Raw genomic sequence first — 20461 nt, 5'->3', positions numbered from 1 at the left:
CTCCTTTCTATCAGAAAAAGAAGGAGGCAGCATCATAAATTAAATGCTTTTAGGCAATGTTGATATAGTACCTTGGGCAATGAGGCCATAACCCACACTGGAACATTAAATTGTTTCGATAATAAAAATATTAAAGAAGTTCTCCATGAGAAAAATTTCTTCCATACAAATGGTACCTCAGCCCTGGATCACAAGTGACTTGATTAAAATCCTTTTGAGCATTAGTGAGCTCAGGGGAAATTAATCACAGCATTTGTTAGGTACTGAACTGAATAAGGTAACATCCAATGCAGAGAGAAGGGCTCCACCAGAGAGTTCATAAATTGGTAAGACATGGTTGACCATATCTGTCTGCTGCCATATCTTCTCTGAAAGGCAGCTGCTCATTCCAAGCTTCCATGTGCTAAACACTCCCTATACACACTATAATAATGAGCCTGCATGGCTTGAAATCCTTTGGATTGTTTGTTTTATTTGAAGTAACACCGTTAATAAAATAAAACTCTATAATACTTTTATGTTTGTCTTGGGCAATATAAATACCCGCAGTTCATTCTCTTAGGAAAGAATGCCGCTAGCAAACTTAATTATAACTAATGCATAATTTTGATTTGCAAGAAAAAGAATGTACATGGCAAAACTTCAAATAGTATATTTACTTTTGCAATATTGACTGTATTCAAACAAGCAATTTCACGTGCAAAGATCCAAGTGCTTCAAGCAGTTACTTGTGAATGGACTTTACACCTGCAGAGAAACCCATGGAGTTCTGGGTGGAGAGAAACATATGATTGTGATAAGCAACATAAAGCAGTGTATGTAATCATAGATAGAAATGTTAGCACCTCATATGGCTACTTTTACAGAGACAGTAAGGCTCTGCTATTCCCTACCCCTACCCTTTCCAAAGCACAAATCTAATGAAGATGTAGCTTGTTTTGTAACTCCTTCAAGGAGATAAGAGCTTTTCAAGTTTCTGACTTACGGTTACATGAAGATAATAAATAAATCAGTTAGAATAAATGGTATTGGAAAAGTACAAATGAATCATTTTTACTCTTTTTAAATGTAGAATTTCTTTCTGGTTTCACTAGCTCTTCCTCAGGGAGGCCCTGCTGAACATAGCTGCAGCTTCTTGAGGCTTACTAACTTTAAAACCAGATGTTAATTTTGAGCTAGTTCGCCATCAAAAGGCTTAAGATTGGCTATTTTGGAAGGCAACTGTAGAATTGCTTTAAATAAATACAAGTGATGGTGCTTCTTTCCTGAGCAAGGGTAATGACTTCTATAGCCACAGAGTCCTGTAGGGCTGTCATGGGCCACTAGGTTATTTTCTGCTATGTTGGCTTCTTGATATTTAACTTTCCTTATCATTAAGTAGTAGTAGAGAAGAACATTACCATACTCAACCAAAAGCCAGTATTGATGACCCACTACTTTTTAACTTTCACACTCAGTTGACTCATGCAAACTGAGTGCAGAATTGTGCAAGTTATTTCCTTTTTTTTAAAGAAGTAGAGTGCTCTACATGTAATTAATGTAAGTAGGTGTTTATGCAAAGAAAAAGCAGTTTGTCTCAAGGAGATATTCCTCACAAGTTAGTTTTCTACCATGTATTTCTTTTGTAGGTTTCTTTTATATGTGCAAAGGAATTTAATAAAGGCAGATCTCCCAAAAGATATGTTATAGGAGTATAAGGTAGATGGGAGTTCTAGGAGTAACCTCACAAGCTGCCTGTCTTTGCCTCTGGACAAAGAAGAGAGACTAATTTTGTCAAAAATACCCCCTTAGCAAGTCAGGAGGAGGAAACAACCTGAAATGCATTGTGTTGCATTTCTATTCTGTTTAAAGTGTGTTAGCCCTGAAACCTACTGCAGAAAGGCTTTGAATAGAGTGGGTTAACTGATTCACTCTGATCGTGAAAGTAATTTCAAAGAGCACTAGTGGAGAAGCTGGAATTTCTTTGGAGGGAGTAGAGGGAGGTAATTGACTGCTGTCAAAGATTTCTGAAAGGAGAACAAAATACTTTTATTACTGCTCTCTTCTGAAATATAATGTCTATTCCATCCTTGTCGAAATGTGGGAGGTAAAAAGGAGAATGTATCACCTAAGCAGTAACCAAAGCTCAACTGACTTTTATGTAACAAATATCCAGAACTCCCTCCTACACCTTCCTGGGTGCCAAAAGTTCCAGCTGTCCTTTGTGCACCTGCCAAACTCCCCTTTTTCTCAACAGCTGCTGCAAAGTACTTGTGAGTATTTGGTGCAAAGCTCTGTAATGTAACACTGAGTAGATTATGTTAGATCATTGAGAAGGTGACTAAAGCAATTTTAATCAGAAGGCTTTGGTACCACTCATTAATTTAGAAAAGTTAATTTTCTCCAACTGATATGTTTTGATACAATTTTGTAATAAATTAGAAGAGAATTAATACCCAGACTTATTTATTTAAATTGGTTTTAAGGTTAAAATATGTTTTAAAAATTCCAAGTTTTTTTTTTTTTTTAATAAAAAATGTGAGTTCTATTCAATCATACAAGGAAGAAAATTAAGTTCAATTGAATAAAACTACTCACGTATCAAACTGATTAAAATCTCATGTTGTCTTTATTTATTTCTGAAAATATTTTAAATTGATAATTTCAATTGTAAAAATAATTTTAAGTTAACTGTTTTGATTCTTACAATGTGATCTAGTGGAAGGTCTCCCTGCCCATGGCAGAAGGTTGAACTAATGATCTTTGAGGGTCTGTTCCAGCTCAAACCATTTTATGATTCTCTGATGCTGACCTTATTTTTTTTTTCATACACCAGATGAGGAAAAGAAACAAGGCTGTTTTTTTCATTCCTATTTGCTTTTATAAGTGTTGTGAATAAATTATTATGAAGATGTTATCTCTGTGTATGTGAAGAAGGTAATTTTCAGCTGTAGAAATAACAGGAACATTTTCAAAGCCAAAGAAAATCAAGAAGTAAACCTTTTTTTTCTTTTTTTTTAATTTTGAAAAATCAGGATTATTTTTGATGTCCATATTTTTACCTGCATTAGAAGAAATTCAATTGATAGAGTTAAAAAAAATATATCAATACAAGAAAAAAGAACAGTGGCTGACCTAGGACAGAATGTTTAAAGGCTTAGTGATTAGTTCTTCCTGATGCATTGTTTAGGCATAGAATTTGGGATACTGACTTCTAAGGCTCATACTTAAAAATATGCATCTCTTATAGCAAAATAACACCCTGAAGTGGCACAGACCTCTTGTTTCTAGTACTTAAGGTTTGTGAGCTACCGATGCCTTATGCTTTAATCTTGTATGGGACTCATGCCAGCAAAATCTGGACTAGAAATAAAAATTAAGTAATTTTAGATAAGATTTCAGAAAAGAGCTTTTTGAAAGAGAAACATCTATTTTCTTGATAGAAGAAGTCTCACTACTGTAGTTGCACATTTTGAATTCAGTCACACAATTTTTCAGACAAGAATGTCTTTATTAAGGAATAATCATTAATTGTAGAAAATACCTATTAATCTTTTCTCTGTATCTGCAGAATGCTAAAATCCTTTGTCAAAAGGAAATATCTACATTCTGTAGAGCATGGTATAAGTTAACTATTCTTAACTTTTATGTGACTGAAGGGCTCCACTGAGGAAGGATTGTTAAATAAGAAGTTTAGGTGATGTGCTTGTTTGGAACCAAAATTATATGTTGATGGCCAGAAAATGAAGTTGTGCTGAAGCTACGTGTAAAAGACATAACAGTGTGGTTCCAAAGCTTACTAAGGACTTCTACATCTAAGTATATACTGATAACTGTAGTAGCGTAGACTAACCATATCAGCTCCCTTGTTTTGAATCTTGTTCTGTGATTCTCCCAGAGTACTCCTTAAAATAAATTGGTCACAGCAAAAACATTTCTCTGGTACATCAGGAGACCTGCAATGTGATATCATTTACTCAAATCTTAAGTAACAGCCTAATCATCAGATGTGGAGATGCAGATGCTAAACAACTTGTTGACTAAGGGAAAAGAGGCTGTGCTTTCGTGCCAGTAAGCAGATGTGCTCAATAGACTGGCTCATAAGTGCTGATGTAGAAACAGCTGTTAATGTTACCATCATCTTTAATATCATTCATTTCCCTCCACTTCCTTTGTTTTCCATATATACATATGTTTGCTCTATACAGTTCCTCTATGCTAGTCAGAGGGAGGAGAAGAGGGAGTGCATTTTAATAAATAATAGACAATCAGACCCTGATTCTGGGAGGTGGTGAGCACATTCGGCTCCTGCTGAAGCTAACTAAAACAGTGCAAAAGGACTCCTACATTGTCAAGTTTGTCATAGCTTTAGCTTAAGTTGCAAATGGGACAAACTAGTTCTTTCACTGGGAAAAAAATCGCGAGGTTTTCAAATTCATGTTTTTAAGCCCTCTTTTTTTCTCTTTCTAAAATTTATTTATTTTTTTTCATTCATATTCTCCTCTCTTCCCTCCCCTCCCACATTATTTCCCATGTTGTGCTGTTCTGATGTGTGTTTTGTAAGTTTCAAATAATCTGTGCAACTGAAAACCAGTTTTTCATGAATTGAAAGAAATGATACTCTGAAGTACTTCTCATAGTTTGCTTCACCTCCTTCCTGTCACAAAAATATGAATGGATCACATATCAGAAACTACTACACCTGCCATTACTGTCTTTTCAGCTCCAAAGGAAGTTCAGAATTCCTATATCTGAATTTGATCTTCAGAGGAAATAACGAGTGAAGGACTTGTCTCATATTATTAGCACTTGAGCATAGGAGGCCTCACATAGACTTCACTGGACGTCATGGAAGCACTCCCACTGATATTATGTGCTTTGATTTGGGTTAAAAGTGAATTTCAGTGTTTTAAAATGGAGGAAATAAGGATATATACCTATATGTATAGAGAGAGAGAGACAGATAATAACTAAAATATTAGGTATTCTCTTATCTAAGAGTACCCCAGTACTTTAACACAGCAAATGATGTAAAAATAATCTCATGCTATTTTTAATAACAAATTTCACTGAAATTATTTTTATTATATATATATATAGAATTATATAATATTACATTATGTTATAATAAATAATCATTCGCATATCAAATAATGAAATTTCTTATTTGATATTCTTTAACTAAATCAAATGTGAATTGTTTGAAATCATTAACAACAAAAAAAGTATGACTTTTTTTTTAACTTTTTCTTTCTTTTTTTTTTAAATTATTACCAGTTAGGTAGGTGATCTGAATGAAGAGGAACTTCCCGGAATGACCTCTTCTGGTCATTACCTGGAAGCTGCTACCACCTAATTCTGATATTACTGTTGAAAGAATCGTAGAATATCCCAAGGTGGAAGGGACATACAAGGATCATTGAGTCAAACCCCTGGCTCCACACAGGACCACGCAAAATTCAAGCAATATTTATGAGAGTGTTGTCCAAACAGTTCTTAAACTCAGGCAGCTTTGGGCTGTGAGCACTGCCCTGAGGAGCGTGTCCCAGCGCCTATCCCACTCTGGTGCAGAACCTGTCCCTCAGCCCCACCTGTCCCTCTCCTGACACAGCTCCATGCTGTTCCCTCAGGCCCTGTTGCTGTCAGCAGATAGCAGAGGTCTCAGCACTATCCCTCCACTCCCTGTGAGAGCTGCAGCTGCCATGAGGCCTCCCCTCAGCTCCTCTGCTCTGGGCTGAACCAACTTAGGGACGTCAACTGCTCCTCACCCATCTTGCCCTCTTGACCCTTAACCATCTTTGTAGCCCTCCTTTGGGTTCTAAAAGCTTTATGTGTTTTCTTCTATTTTTCTTGAAGCCACTCATTGTATACACTATTATTTTGTTTTTGTTCAGGGACATAAAAACATTCTGAGAATTGCTTAGATTTTTAAAACTTCTCTCTAATGCCATTATTTCTTCTTATGAAAGAAAATTTTATGGGCCACTATTTCAGAAGAAGGGTGAGAATATTCTGTTGTACCAGGCTGAACCCAAAGCCTATTGATTTTTGGTGTTTGGATTGTGCCTGTGGTTGCACTTACTATACTTCTCTTCACCACTGTAGTCATGGCTTTTGCAAGAGAAACTTCATTGTCTTAAACAAGCAAACAAACAAACAAAAAACAACCCACAAAATAAACAAACTGACATCTTAACTTCCCCCACATTGCTGTAAGTGCTGCATTAATGGTGTAACCTTTTGAAGACTGTTTACTTGGACGCGTCTGATATGTGATCTGAGTATGATAATTCCTAATATCACAGCAGCCAGCAACAAATACCTTCCCCTTTACACTCATTTCACTGTACATACCAGATGCTTTGTTTCTAATGAGTTGACTAAAAGAAAGGATGTTCTGGGCTTTAAGGCTCTTAACTAACCTGGAATCATTTTGCTCTTTCCCAAGTGACTAGCTTTAACAGCTCACATTGGCTTTAACAGGAGCATAGAGTAAAAAAAAATAGCTATACCTTTCTTCCTTCCCACACACATAGATACAAATCACGATGCCATCTATCAATTCAGTTGCAGTAAAGTTTTAATATAAAATTCAAAGTGATACTAAAGGTTAAACATCACAGTGTTTCCTGGTTGTATAAGACAGATTCAGCAAAACAGCATTATTGTGGCTCTATTACTCATGTTGTACAATGTGTCCTGCTGTGACTGTTCCTTGCTGTTTCTTTTAAAACTCTGAAACACATTCTGCTAAGCACAGCAGAGAATACACCAGCATTGCAAGGCTTCTTGCATTTTTTCCAAGGGAAATGTTGCGGATATTGTTTATTTTTCTGTGGAACCCTCATATTATGCATTGCATAGACACACATGTATCAGATTTTTTAGTAATGTTAACTCTAAGTGGATCAAATCCAACAATCTTCCCTTCATTCACAAATAATGTTTTCAGTGACAGTATTATAAGCTGATTTGAAATCAGCCTTTAATCTGGTCGAATATATTTGACAGATGCTATGCACATCCTTTACATTTTTTTCTTCTGGCTATTGAAAAAGAGTGCTTGTGGTTTGCAGAGCTGGTACTTTAGAACTGTGCAAATAATTTAGCTCTACTTTTTTCTTTCTTTCTTTTTTTTCCCCATATATTTCTACACAGAGACCAGGAGGATGGGAAATGAGTTTCAGCTGGAGTAAAACTTTGGGGTTTAATGTGACTTTAGATGTACAGATACGTTTTTAACCTTTCATGTCATTAATTTATTTTCCATTCTTATCTGAAATTATTTGATTAGCTGTTGATTTTGATTCAAATTTATAACTGCTTTGTTGTCTGCCTTTGTGGGTGTTTATTTGTGTGAAAAAATTGAATAAATGGAGTAGAATTAAGGATTAATCAACTAAGTTCATTTAAATGCATTTGTAACATAGACAGGGATGTCATAAGTTTTGACTGCAAGAAATGCTCTTTCAGGCACTTCAGCAAATTAAAAGAACTTTTATAGTGCTCCACTCAAAATCCACCAGTTGACAGAACCAAACAGGCTGAAAGCAATGAAAACTTTTCAGTGGAAGCTCCTCTCCAAAGAAATTAGCTTCCTTTAAAATATAATTAGAAAAGCATTATAAGCAGCATTGTGGACACCACACTGGGCTACTCAACAGCTGGGTTCTTCTGTCTAGTCCCTTGTGGGTTCAGTTGCGTCTCTGTTTCTTTATCTGTGGAATGGCATCAATACATTTTTCAAGAGCATGTTGAATTTCCAGTGTTTTCTAAAGGGCTCTGAGGTCTTGCCATTGAGGGCATGACAGCAGTGATGCATATTACAGCTGGGCCTGCAGCCTTCTTGCTGTAACTTGTTTCCATCCCCTGCAGTCATTATCCTCACACCCCCAGGGCTCTCATCCCATCCCAAACTTGATCTCTTGCTGCTCAGGGAGTCCTTGCTGCACTTTTAACCAAAAAGACAGGGCTATACTACAGCTAGGAAGATGGTTATAGACCTTCAGTGACACCATCTCTATTTTCCTGTTTTTCCTTTCTTCCACAAAGGTAAAAGTTTGGTTCCAGAACAGACGGATGAAGTGGAAGCGGGTAAAAGGAGGCCAGCAAGGGGCAGCAGCCCGGGAAAAGGAACTGGTGAATGTGAAAAAAGGCACGCTGCTCCCCTCCGAGCTCTCTGGCATTGGGGCAGCTGGTCTCCAGCACACGGGGGACTCACTAGCGAATGATGACAGCCACGACAGCGATCACAGCTCTGAGCACGCACACTTATGATACACAGAGAGTGTCCCAGCTCCGTTCTCAGGAAAGATGCTTTGCTGGCAAGCCTTACACAGGCATCGTTTACGTATGCAAGTGACTGGCAGTGATTTTTAAAGTTGTTATGGAAGATTCAGGCTTATTGTGTCTGTTTTTCTTGATTTTTAGATGGTTTACAGTAAGTGCCATGTCTTAAAGGTGCCTCAAGAGTGGAGAAGTGGAAGATGAACTTTGAACATTCCAGATTTGTTTGTCATGTTTATGACAGCGGGCAGGTATTTTGCTTTAGCTTGCACTGAAAATTACATTGCTCTCAACAGACGTTATATTCTGAAAACCACAGTGCCACAAAATCACTATCTAGTGGATAAGAAATGTATTTTAACTCTGTATATATTTACCTTACAGCATTTTCCTGTCTTCACTAATTTTAGCAATGCATTCATATTAGCTGATGGCAATAGTCACTCATGACAATAAATGGCTTTTTGTCTCTTTAATTTTTGTTTTGTTTCGCCAAAGACATACAATACATGCAGATACTTTTGTTCAAGTAGAGAACGTATCTGCTAGGACACGTCCTTGTATGACAGACAAAACAAACATTATGTTGCATTTACTATCAACTGCTGCTAATAGGGTATTATTAAACTTACCTAGCTCCTCAATTCTTCTTATCTTATAACTGCAAAAAAATGATTTTTAGGATCATAAGGATAGTCCAGTAACCTGCCACAAAATTTTCATGCTCAGTGGAAACCCCAGAAAGGATTATTCATTTCTACTTTGTCATCACTGAGTACATTAATACTGACTCTGCGGAAATGTCTCTTCATCTTCAGTTTAAAAAACAGCAGTCAGCTGAGTTATTATCAACTGCTTATGTTGGTAGGAATCAAAATATGAAGGTAACTCAGTATTGTGTCCCGTGTGTAAAATCAAGACATATTTTCTGTTATAAGCTTTTGTGTACATACAGGCAAACACCAAAACTCAAAATTTAATACAAACCATTGATTGTACTTTGTAAAGAAAAATGTTTAATAAATAATCATTTTTAAATATTTCTGGTCTCTCTACAATGATTTCATAGGAAACTTGAAAGTGTTGTTTTGTAAAAGTCCTAAGGAACTCTGACTTTTTTGGGTCTTTTGGAACTTCATCTGTGAATGACACAAAGCTACATTTTCAAATTTAGGCTTTTAATCTTGGATAAACTTTCCACCTTGATCCATTTGGGAAACTCTTTCCTTCAGCAGGAAAAAGGCATCTAGCAGCTAATGATGTCTTTGGCCAAAAACAACAAGAGTCTGCTCAACCATTTTTCCAGATCTAGAGTGAATATAAAGGGTTATTTTGTTGGACCTTGTTGAAATGGATTAAAATGAATAAATATCAGGAAAGGGATGCATACTTACATCATAATTCCTTTATTTGATAATGTTGTTCAAGAGAAAGATATTAAAATCCCTCCAAAAAACGTAAGGGATGAATTCAAGTGTGTCCTGCAATGGAAGATGCAGAGTGAAAGAAAGAGCAAGTGGGAAATATGCATGTCCTTGAGAGTATTCATTGAAGCTCTGCTGTATGGAGTAATAGGGCATAATAAAAGTTAAACGCATTCAAGAGATCTGAATCTGTTTTCTAAATCCTTTCCACTGTAGGTTTGTTCTTTCTTGCATGTTAATTGTTGTCATGATCATTTTAGTTTAAAATATCCCAACAATGGGTAATTCATGCCTTTAAAGACTTCAGAGCACTTTATTGATTCTAGGAGTTAAACGGTTTTGCTACTTGTTTCTCAGTTCTTTTTCAAATGCATTTCTCATACAAAATTGCTAACTGCGTGAGGAAGATAGAGAAGTAATCCAACAGCTTGCAAATACTTGATATTTTTCATTTGATTGCTAGATGAGAAAGCTTTTTTGAGTGGTGGTGCTGATTATCAAGATAGGAAATAAAAAGTGACTCAGACTAAAACTTCTTATTCTAGACTAGTTTTGCTCCCTGCTAAAGGAAATACACCTGAATTTTAAAATGAAAAAAACGTAGACTGAATAGTTAAAACAAACCACCTTGAATTTTCAAACACTACCTACTTTTAAAAACAAAGACTTTTAGTCAAATTTTTGTGACCTATTTTGCTACATAACAGGTAAGAGAATATTATTATCTTTCAAATACTGTCATTGCCAAAATGCCTTTCCAGGCATACAGAATTGATTGCTGCCTCTTATACACTTTAAGTCTGAACTTACAAGGGTTCCACCAAGTTTGAGATGACACTTTACAGTACAAATGGAAATAGCTTATTTACACTACTTGAAATGTACCAGCAATGTCTTCCTAGCCTAAGGCATTTGAAGGGATGTATTATTGTGTGATTTGATTGTGATACTTGCAGTGGGGAGGCAACCAATATGTGTGGTGATGGCAAATGTGAGCTGTAATAATCTCATTACAAGGTAGAATATTTTCCATTTGAGGATAGTCTTTTTCCATTTTCCTTGTTTAGCTGAATCTGTAGAGATATGAAGGACAAGGAGAGGGGAGAGAAACATGCAAATGGTTGTAAAGTGCTAGGAGAATTTTTATTTATATAATTTTATTTAAATAAATCTTTAAACAAAACACCAAATTATGTAACTTTACACTGGGGTGTGAGTGTGGGAAGATTAGCAAAATTGATTGTCTTCCATATTTTAAAAGCAGTTAAGACTTTGAATGTGGCCAAAAGACACTGACTGGCTGTAGCAACCTCTGTTGGCTTTAAACAACAGTTTTGAGGGTACACCACTGCAAAGTGAAATATGGTGCAGAGATCCCACATTGACAGAAGTTGAAGCTACAAATTCTAAGCACAGTCAGCTTCCTACCATGATCTTGAAGGAATTTATTTACAAGCACAGCCCCACGGAAATCCAGATGCATCTTCCAGATTTCAGCTAGCTCATGTTCAAGCCACATACAGCAGCAGTGAACCCTTTGCTCTTTAACACTGGTTTTTGGGTAAGCAGGTATGCTCAAGACTCATCAGTGCAGATGGTGTTATGGCTTCTTCTGAACACACCAATTACTCAAAAAGTAGTTTATGGAATCAACAAACTGATGCAGCATATTATGAACTGTATCAAGGTTTTAGCATAAATTATTCCTGAAAACAGCTTTGATGGCTTTTGAACTATAACTTGAAGTTTTGTTCTATACTCAATGTTTTTTATCTGCTTGCAGACTAACGGAGGGTTCTTTCGTCAATCCAGCCATACCACTTGACAGATAGGCACAGTCAACCCCTGATATTGTGATTTACAATGGCTGTGCAAGTGCTTAGTAGAATGAGGTTTGATGAAACTTAATTTGGTTTATTTTTTAAATTAGTTCCTGTTATTAAATTGTGGCTGATCACTTTTATGTCTTATCACTGATGAATCCTACTTCTGAGGACTAATACTATTTTTTATCTGCCCAGAGATCATCTTTCTTTGATGCTCAGCATATCACTGAACCAGAGTAGTATTTGCAGGGTTTCCTTCTCTTCCCTTATGGCTGTTGACTTTTTATTTTGTCTTGTTAATTGTGCCTTTGTTGTTTTTGGATTTATTTTGGCAATGGTTGTTCAAGAGGTGTGGTTAAAATAATACCATTGCAAACTAACTGGACTTACTTAATTACCTATTCAAAGCATGTGGGGTTTTCATTAAAAAATGTGTCTTTTCTAAGCTTTTCATTGGATCAAAATTAGCAAAAATGAATTGTAAGGAGAGGCTCTCTACCTATGTCTTTCCACCAAATGACAGATTTGAAAGTAGTTTCCTGGTTTCTTAAGTGAAGAGTCTGACTGCTGCAATAATATTATTTGCACAAATGAACAAAAATAAAATAGCATTAGGACACACACTCTTAGTTGCTATGAGGAAACAGTTATGTAAGTTAGGAACAAAAAGTCAGCTGAGCCTTTGTTTAAAATTTCCTAGCTTCAGTTAGTTTATGTCTCTTGGGTGAGCCTGTGTTTAATAGGGTACATGCAGTATTTAAGATCATCTACAAGATTCAAGAAATTTTAGAGCAATATTTAACCAATGATGTACTGTAATTTAGTATCATGCAGTGTGTGTGGATTGCAAGGGAGAATTCTGTACACAACCTGATGTCTATATTCATTCAAAAAAGGCAGTGTACCTGATATAGCCTGTAATAACTGGCATAGGGCTTCACTGATGATGCACACTATTATCTCATATTAATAAGAATTTACTAGAGCTCATTTTCCTTTATGTATTTCTATCCATTTTCATTTAAATCCCATAGTTTTTTGACATCATTTACAGCTGTAAGGTGCAGTGTGTGAATCAGTTTCCATGTAATTTAAGGCCTCTGGCTGTTATTCAGGGCCTCCATATGGTATAATAAGAGGTTATCACAGTCGTTTGTATAAAATGAAAATGTATTAGAAGGTTCTGATTTCACAGCTTTTTCTTACTTCTTCCCAAATTATGCTTAAAATTTTATTAACATTTGTTGTCCTTTTTTTGGCATCTGAACTGTCACAACCCCTGTCTGTGGAACTTTGGTGATACATTGATTACATTCAGTTGAAAAAAAAATTATCTGAGCAGTAAACTTGCTTTGTATCAACTACTAGAGAAGAACCCAAGAAGAGCTGTAAATGAAGAGCTCATTAAATAATAATCATAATTCCTTTATTTTTCAGTGCTTTTATGTAGACAGACTCCAAAGAGTTTTTAAAGATGGGTAAGTTTTAAAGTACTTTTATTGAGTAAATGATGGAGAACTCAAGAAATTTGTACTGGTCACCTGTGCCATGGACCCAGCAAAACTTTTGGGCTACCAGTGTTCTACTGATTGTGCTGTGGACACTTCTTTCTGCTATTTTTTTTGTCTTATTTCGTCCTTGAGTGATTTCTATGATAATCTCTTCCAACTCTCAAGACCCTGAGTCCTTTTTGGCAACAAAGGACTCACAATAAAGAATAAATACATGGTTCTTCAAACAACAAATGAAAAGTATGGTTGTGATAGGATATTAGAATATGAATAAGAACATTAAATAATAGTAAAAATAGTATTCTGTTCAGAACGTTAATTGATTTCTGTTGTTTTCATAAATGGTTTTGTTTTTTTTTTGTTCAGAAATATCATTATTTTATACATTTTTACCTATTATGTTTATTTCTATTAAGGTTATACATTTGAATTTAAATAGTTAGTTGTTATGTCCAACAAAATGGCATTATTTGTTTTCTCTCAAGAGAAAGACAAAATACTTTATTGCTGATTGGATTTTATCTGTAAATTTTGAAAATTTATCAGCCAATATAAGAAAATTAGAAAAAGATTATTTTATATTCATGATCAAGAAGTTTCAGATTCACTCATCCTTCAAGTAAACATCACAATTATTGATTTCCTTAAGAATTTTCTTGTCTTATATGAAAATATTATGGCCCTCATGTTGTAAATACCTCCTTGTTTGACTTATCTCACCTGTAAAACCATCTGAAGGAATGAAAATGGTAAATATGTATACAAGTGATATAGTATTTAGGGACATATTCTCATCTTTAGCATCACAATGACTTTATAGCCATTGTGTATGTTTCTTATGTCTGCAGGGTTTTTAGAAATATGCCTATTCTGAATGCTTACTAAATTATTTGCCAAGAAAGTCACACACACAGCTGAGAAAATACTGAAATGGGCATTTTCCCAAATTAAAAATTTATCTTGAAAAGTACCCTTAGAATATTTTATGCAACCACCACAGAAATGCATTTAGGAGAGAAAAAACTACTGGGAGCAAAAAAGTTTGGAAGTAAGATACATTATAAATAATTTTATATATGCATTTCTATAATTCTCATGTACATAATTATTCATTTGAATTGTATAAAAATGCAAAATTTTTAGTACTTAAATTTTACTAAATATAACATATATCTCATCCTTTTCTAAAACTAGCATTTATGCATAAGCTTTTTGATTCTGACAACTTATTATTATGAAAAGTTCTCAGGATTCCTTTCATACAGAATATTTTTGCTAAAAAGAAGTAAAACTATTCCAAGGAAGGAAAGGACTTCATCTAAGCCCTATAGATGGCAATGGAAAGATTACGATGGATTTCACAGCGATTTGGATTTAGCCCAAGGTATACACAAAAGTTCATACAAATCAGTGAGCAGTCCAGGATTAAGACATTAGCCCATAATTTCCAAAGTGACTGTTGACTTTGTGCCTCCGTTATGACACACAGTATCCTGATTTCAACAAAGTTTTGAGTACCCAGTGAAAATTAAGTCCACTTTATAGAAATGTGAGTTGAGAACCCCATATTACTAGCCAGTTAAGAAAATTTTGTTCCTGGTTCTGACAGGAGTTGTATAATATTGGATTTCTATAGCTGGCAAGTCATCACATTACATTATTAAATCATAGGTTTCGTAACCAATATAAAAGAAACTCGCTATGCTGCTTTCCTTCGACTATAATTTGTAGCATTAGTAGATAAGAAAAATAAAGCACATTATACAGAGGTAGGTTTGAACAGATGTTCCTGAATGGTTGCGGGGGGGTAAGGGTGTTGAGGAAGGTAAAACTTTCCTTCCACTCAGATGTCTGTCTTGAATTTCTCACAGTTTTTGCAGACAGTTTGGCTCACTTCCAACATACATCGTTGCCTGTCTGGTATGAAAAATGCCATCTGTGGTGTATGGAAGTTCTTTCTTTAAAAGTGGCCTGCTAATTATTGTTCAGGCAGGTGTTACTAAAGTGAAGTCAGGTGTCAAGCATGATACAACCTTCGAATTGCCTAAAATTTCCTTGTTCTTATATGCTGTTCCTTCCCAAAAGAGTACAGCAGAATATTACAGAGAATTGAAAAGTTGGTTGATAGGGGACTGAGATGACTCTTGAAATGGCATACATTGTGGTGATGCTCAAAACCTGAAAGCTAATGGATATAGGTTGAATGAAGTATATAAACTTTCCAAAATGAATATCCTTCAGTTTCTTCTATGCTGACTTACTGTTCCTTCACATTTACAGTGCAGTCTTGCAAAAATGTTAAAAATCCTGATGCTCTCAGAAATTTCAGACAGGGTAAAAGGTGGCAGAAAGAATTTCTTTCTGTGCTTTATAATAGACTGGGAGGACTGTTTGTTGAAAAGAGAGGGGGAACGATGGCTGTATTTTGTGAATGACACCTGCAAATTCTCACCTGTATTCACTCTCCCATACACTCGCACTTTTAAGCTTTTTGAAGATTAACAGGATGATTAATGGGCCAGAATCAACACATGGGGGCTGCAGGCAGGCATTCAGTGGATCCAGGAGTCCCAGTTCCCAGGATAAGCACTGCTGCTGCCTCTCATTTACAATAGTTAATATGCTCCCCTGACTTCCTTACATGACATCAGCCCTCCTAACAGGAGATGAAAACTCACCACACTGAGCCAGATGTCTCTAGCAGATGAGCATTTTTAGGAGGTAAGGGATTGCCACTATAAATGCAAGGCTTCCTCTTTCCTATGCAGTTTTCAGAAGGTCTTTTGAATAAACAGCCTTTTTACTCTTTGTAATCTGGGTGTTCAGAATGAATAACAGTGTTAGCAGTTTAAAAAATGAGGATGAGGAAAATACAGGCACATTTACTCCTTTTGACAGTAAGGCTTTGCACTGTTTGCTCTATCGGTGATGAAAGTAATCCAACTTTTTCTGCAGCCTTATGCAAAACCCTTGACAAAATGTTTACAATAAATTGATAATGACATTGAGATAAAGTGCGGTCTTTTAAGTAACTGCATATCTAGTGCTGTTGTATTTTTTATCAACCCTGAGACATCTGGATGATTTTGAACCACTAGTTTTCTACCACGAAGAGCAGTTCTACTTTGATAAAGACTTCCTCTTGTGTTTTCAATATCATGCTTAGCCTCTGACTGACAGCATACTGCGATTATGAGATGTACACAAAGAACTGGCATGCAGCACTATTGAGATGATTTCCTTTCTGGCTCAGCCAGATTCCTGTTAAAAGTTATACTGACTCTTATGAGACTAACAAAAGAAGAATTAAAGATTGAGCCATAGCGCAAAGATAAGCCTGATGAAGCCGGAGTTAGGATCTACCGAAATTAAAAGCAGATCTTGTACAAATACATTTATTGAAACATACCAAAAACATTTCATTAAACAAACAAAACAATACAACAACAACAATAAAAAAAAAATACTTAGCCAGAATTGAATACCTATCAAAATCTCACTCATTACATTGAGTTCTTTGTGGAATTTGTGGAACAGAAGCTTGCTGGTTTTGATCAGAAAGAAAGGAAAACAAAGCCAAAATCTGCACACGGAAATTGTTCCTGTGCTGTAACATGTCAAAGGCTAAAATCCATTAAATACCTCATCATATAATGGATTAAATGTGGATGAAGCCACAAGTTTGTGACTGAGTCCATCATACAATGGCCTTTCTGAAAGACTTTGTGAATACAGTGTTTGAGTCTCCAATACAGAGATTTTTTTTCATTCTAGCAGGAGACTACATTCTCCTAACGAACATATATAAGAATATTCCACTACGTCAGACTATCAGAAAATTAGTCCAGTATAGAAAAAGGCTTTCTCACTTAAAAGTCCTTTTGTAGTTTTTCTTAAGCTCCGATAGAGCTCTGAGAGCCAAGGCGAATGTAGACTGCTCAGAGATTTTGATGGATAAAAGTTATATTATCATTCAGATATTTAAATCAGCTTCTAAAGAATCATGCTGAAAGTTATAGGCAGCTTTACGCAAACTATAAAGCCCCATTATCTCTACTTTTGCCTATCACTGCTATGCAGCTCTCTCTGAGGTGAAGATTTGCAGCTGCTTAACAATTCAGAGAATAACAGAATGAGTAAATGTGAATAATGAGGTATCAAACCACAGCTGCAATTTGTGCAATATAACCATTAATGTTATATGAGATATATGAGATATGATGTTGCACATATCAGTAAAGCTACAGTAAATTTCTCTGAGTAGGAATAATAAAATAATACATAAGCATTATATCTATCATGCCTGAAAAGAAAGGATGACAATGCAGAAAAAAATCATCTCGGATCTCACTCTTATATTCTCCAAGGTGAACAAGCATATCTGAAGTTGGCATAAAGCACAAGATTCCCTTTTACAGGTGATACTGTGATGCTTAGGGCAATATAGTTTTTTTTTAATTTTTAAGGACATTTAAGATCATTTTGTGTGTGTGTGTTCTTGTGAGCTATAAAATCAGGTGAAGGCTCAATGATGTATCTGAGATGAAATCAAATAATTTCTTTAAATTTAATTAGACTTACGCATCGCAACTCTCCAAAGCTCATATCTACTACATCTCTGTCAAACCTATGATCATAAAGTACTCAGTCTGTGAGCTTTTTAAAAAAATGGAATTCTTGTACTGTGGAGAATTCTCACATTTGAAACGATTTCTCATTGTAAATCAGGTTGCAAAGTCATCATCATAAAAAAAAAAAAAAAAAAAGTATTTACAAAGCAAAATTGAGACTTGGGGACATATATTAAGAATGTGGGGTTGTCTCCACCCTATTGCAGTAGCTTTGATATCTCTCATAGGTATGAAACAGAAAAACAACATTAGACTAAGTATTAATGTGAGCAGTAGAACAATTTGGAGAATTGTTGCACAGAATAGTCAAGGAAAATAATGTAGCAAGTATTCTTCTCTTCATCCGTCCAAACAAGAGGAAATCTGTTGGCTTCTGAAATGCCAGTTTCTGAAATTGACATTAGGCCCAAAATGTTTTTTTTATGATAATGTCAGTTAACTCAAGATGTCTGTGTTGGCAATTCAGGTAGGAATGTGCTTTACTGGAGCAGAACTATTGGATGTGGCAGATATCAACATTTTGCACTCTAATTGCATACTTGCTAGTTCAGAACTACACACCAAATGTTTCAGTCCAGATTCTAATTTTAGTTATGGTAATATAACACTGAAACAAAAATAGATCTGCATGAGATCACTATGTCTAGTTTCTAGCAGAGGGAAACAAAACAAAACAAACAATAATAACAACCACAACAAAATAGAAATAAAAAGAATCTAAGAAGCATTTTATTGAAAATTTTTCTTGCCCACTACATAGTAGTCAGTGTTTTCTCAAATTCAACTGTAAAAAACCCTAAAAAAAAATAAAGGTGAAAAAACATTGAGAGCTCAGATGGAGACACAGAGCAACAAATTCAAATTCCTTTAGCTCTGTGACATGCCTGCATGCCAAAGGTACTCCTGTATTCAGTAACACATGTCAGAGAGCCTAACTTTTATATTAATATTTTTCTCTGAATTCTGCAGAGTTGGTAGAGGAAAGCCTGTGTTTATTCTTGGTTTCCCTGCTTCCCATCCTTCCTCTCACTATGTTCCATATCCAAAGGTTTTCCTCTCTGTGGTCTGAAACAAAGGATTGACGTTGTCACAGAAATGGCTCAAACGTGTCAACAGCAGCTTTGCTGACTGAGAAATATGGTTTAAAACATAACCAATATGCACCAAACTTGAGAGAGATCTGAGGTCAACATATTTGTTTTAAATAAATAAATACAAAATAATGTACTGTATAAGTGTAATTGCTTTATTCAGATGGACTATGCAGATTGTACTGGATTTCATAATCTTTTAAGAATGAGCATGCATTCCCCAGGTAGCTGATCAGTCCCTTAAAAATTAAAGGATGATTCATGTCAAAATTATGGAGTTGATTCTTTGCAAACCTATTTTAGTAGACAGAACTGACCCAGACAGTTGCATGGGACTCAAGCAAATCTTTTTTTTTTAAATCAACTTTCCACTATTTTGTCTCCCAGAATCTTGAAAAATTGCCACAAAACCCCCATAAGCACTCACCACCCCCCAAAACACTACACATACAAATTTTACTATTTAAATTAGGCTTTGGCTCAGACATTAAATCAGTAAGAATTTCATGACAGGTAAACAACTCAGAAAAGAAAATCTTACAGACATCTTGACCACAGCTGCAGTATGAATTACTCCGTACACTGGAAGGATTCCCCAAAACGAAATATCAGGGAATACATTCCATACTTATGACATACAAATTTGAAGCCTGTTTCATTCCCTGAACATAAAAAGAGATTAGAAACATTTATGAATATATGGAGACCTAAATTTTGGAACTAGAATGAAAGAGAAAAAAATTGGCATTTCATAAGTGGATTTTGTAGCAGATAGTGTTTTTTTTCCCCCTAAAGTAATGTGCATGAATAAATGAAATTTCTATTTCTATATTCATATTTATTGATGATACAAAAAACTGACAGCAAGAAAAGAAAAAAAAAGTTTTGCTATGGTGAATTGTGATATATGTGTTATTTGTGATCTGACTGACAATGTTTCAATACTTCATTTTAATCAAATGACTTAGTTTTTCTTGCATTTTGTAATACATTAAAAAGCCTCAGGCATGAAATGAGCTTTAAATTTGCAAACTGAAAAGCACTCGAGGATTAAAACACTTTGTCTTTAAGCTTGACATATAGTTCCAGAGCTTATGCATTATGATAGCATTTAATTGCCTCACCGTATGCTACCCTATCCTGAGATCTGTAGCCTAAAAACATAGTAATTCTACAGAGCTTGGCCTTCCTTTACTTTTTTTTTTTTTTTTTTTTTTTGACAATAGTATTTTTATCATAGTAGTTATTTGCAGGTATTGTTTTATTACGTCCTGACTTGGTTTTAACACTTCTCCAGTTTGACCTTCAGATTTATCTGATTCTACAGAATTCTAGGACCTTCTGGAGCCAACAACTTCAGCTCTCATCTGACAGGGAGATTTAATTAAAAATGACCTGCAACACCTGTCTTGATTGCTGATCAGGAAAGACCCTATCTATTTTAGTAGAAGGACAGCTATTAGCTCTTTTGATAACTGAGAGGCAGTTGGGGTATGAAGAGCATACTGCAAATTTTACAGGTAATATGAGACTGAGTGGTACTGTATGGTATCCCCAGTGAGTGATAAGTGATTTACCTGTAGTGCATCAGAAGAATTGGAGCAGGTGGATGTTGTTTGCTTGTAGGTTTGGGCTGTGGGGAGCATTTGGTGTTTCTTGGAGGTGAGAAGCGTGTTTTTGATAGAGGCACTAGGTAAAGGAGCAGTAGGAGGA

The 20461-nt window shown here is 35.4% G+C and overlaps 1 protein-coding gene across 1 annotated transcript in view; it reads left to right on the top strand.

The window, feature by feature from the left end:
• The window catches only part of MEOX2 (mesenchyme homeobox 2), a 53106-nt gene extending 43801 nt beyond the window's left edge, over nucleotides 1-9305 (top strand). Inside the window, exon 3 of the mRNA NM_001005427.2 lies at nucleotides 8032-9305. Within this exon, the coding sequence (NP_001005427.2) occupies nucleotides 8032-8256 (225 nt within the window). The 3' untranslated portion in view covers nucleotides 8257-9305. The remainder of the gene's footprint in view (nucleotides 1-8031) is intronic.
• Nucleotides 9306-20461: the final 11156 nt, after the last annotated feature.

This window comes from Gallus gallus, chromosome 2 (assembly GCF_016699485.2).
Source record: "Gallus gallus isolate bGalGal1 chromosome 2, bGalGal1.mat.broiler.GRCg7b, whole genome shotgun sequence".
Lineage (NCBI taxonomy): Eukaryota > Metazoa > Chordata > Aves > Galliformes > Phasianidae > Gallus > Gallus gallus.
The sequence above is the reverse complement of the archived record's forward strand: the minus strand, read 5'-3'. Positions and strand labels throughout refer to the sequence as shown.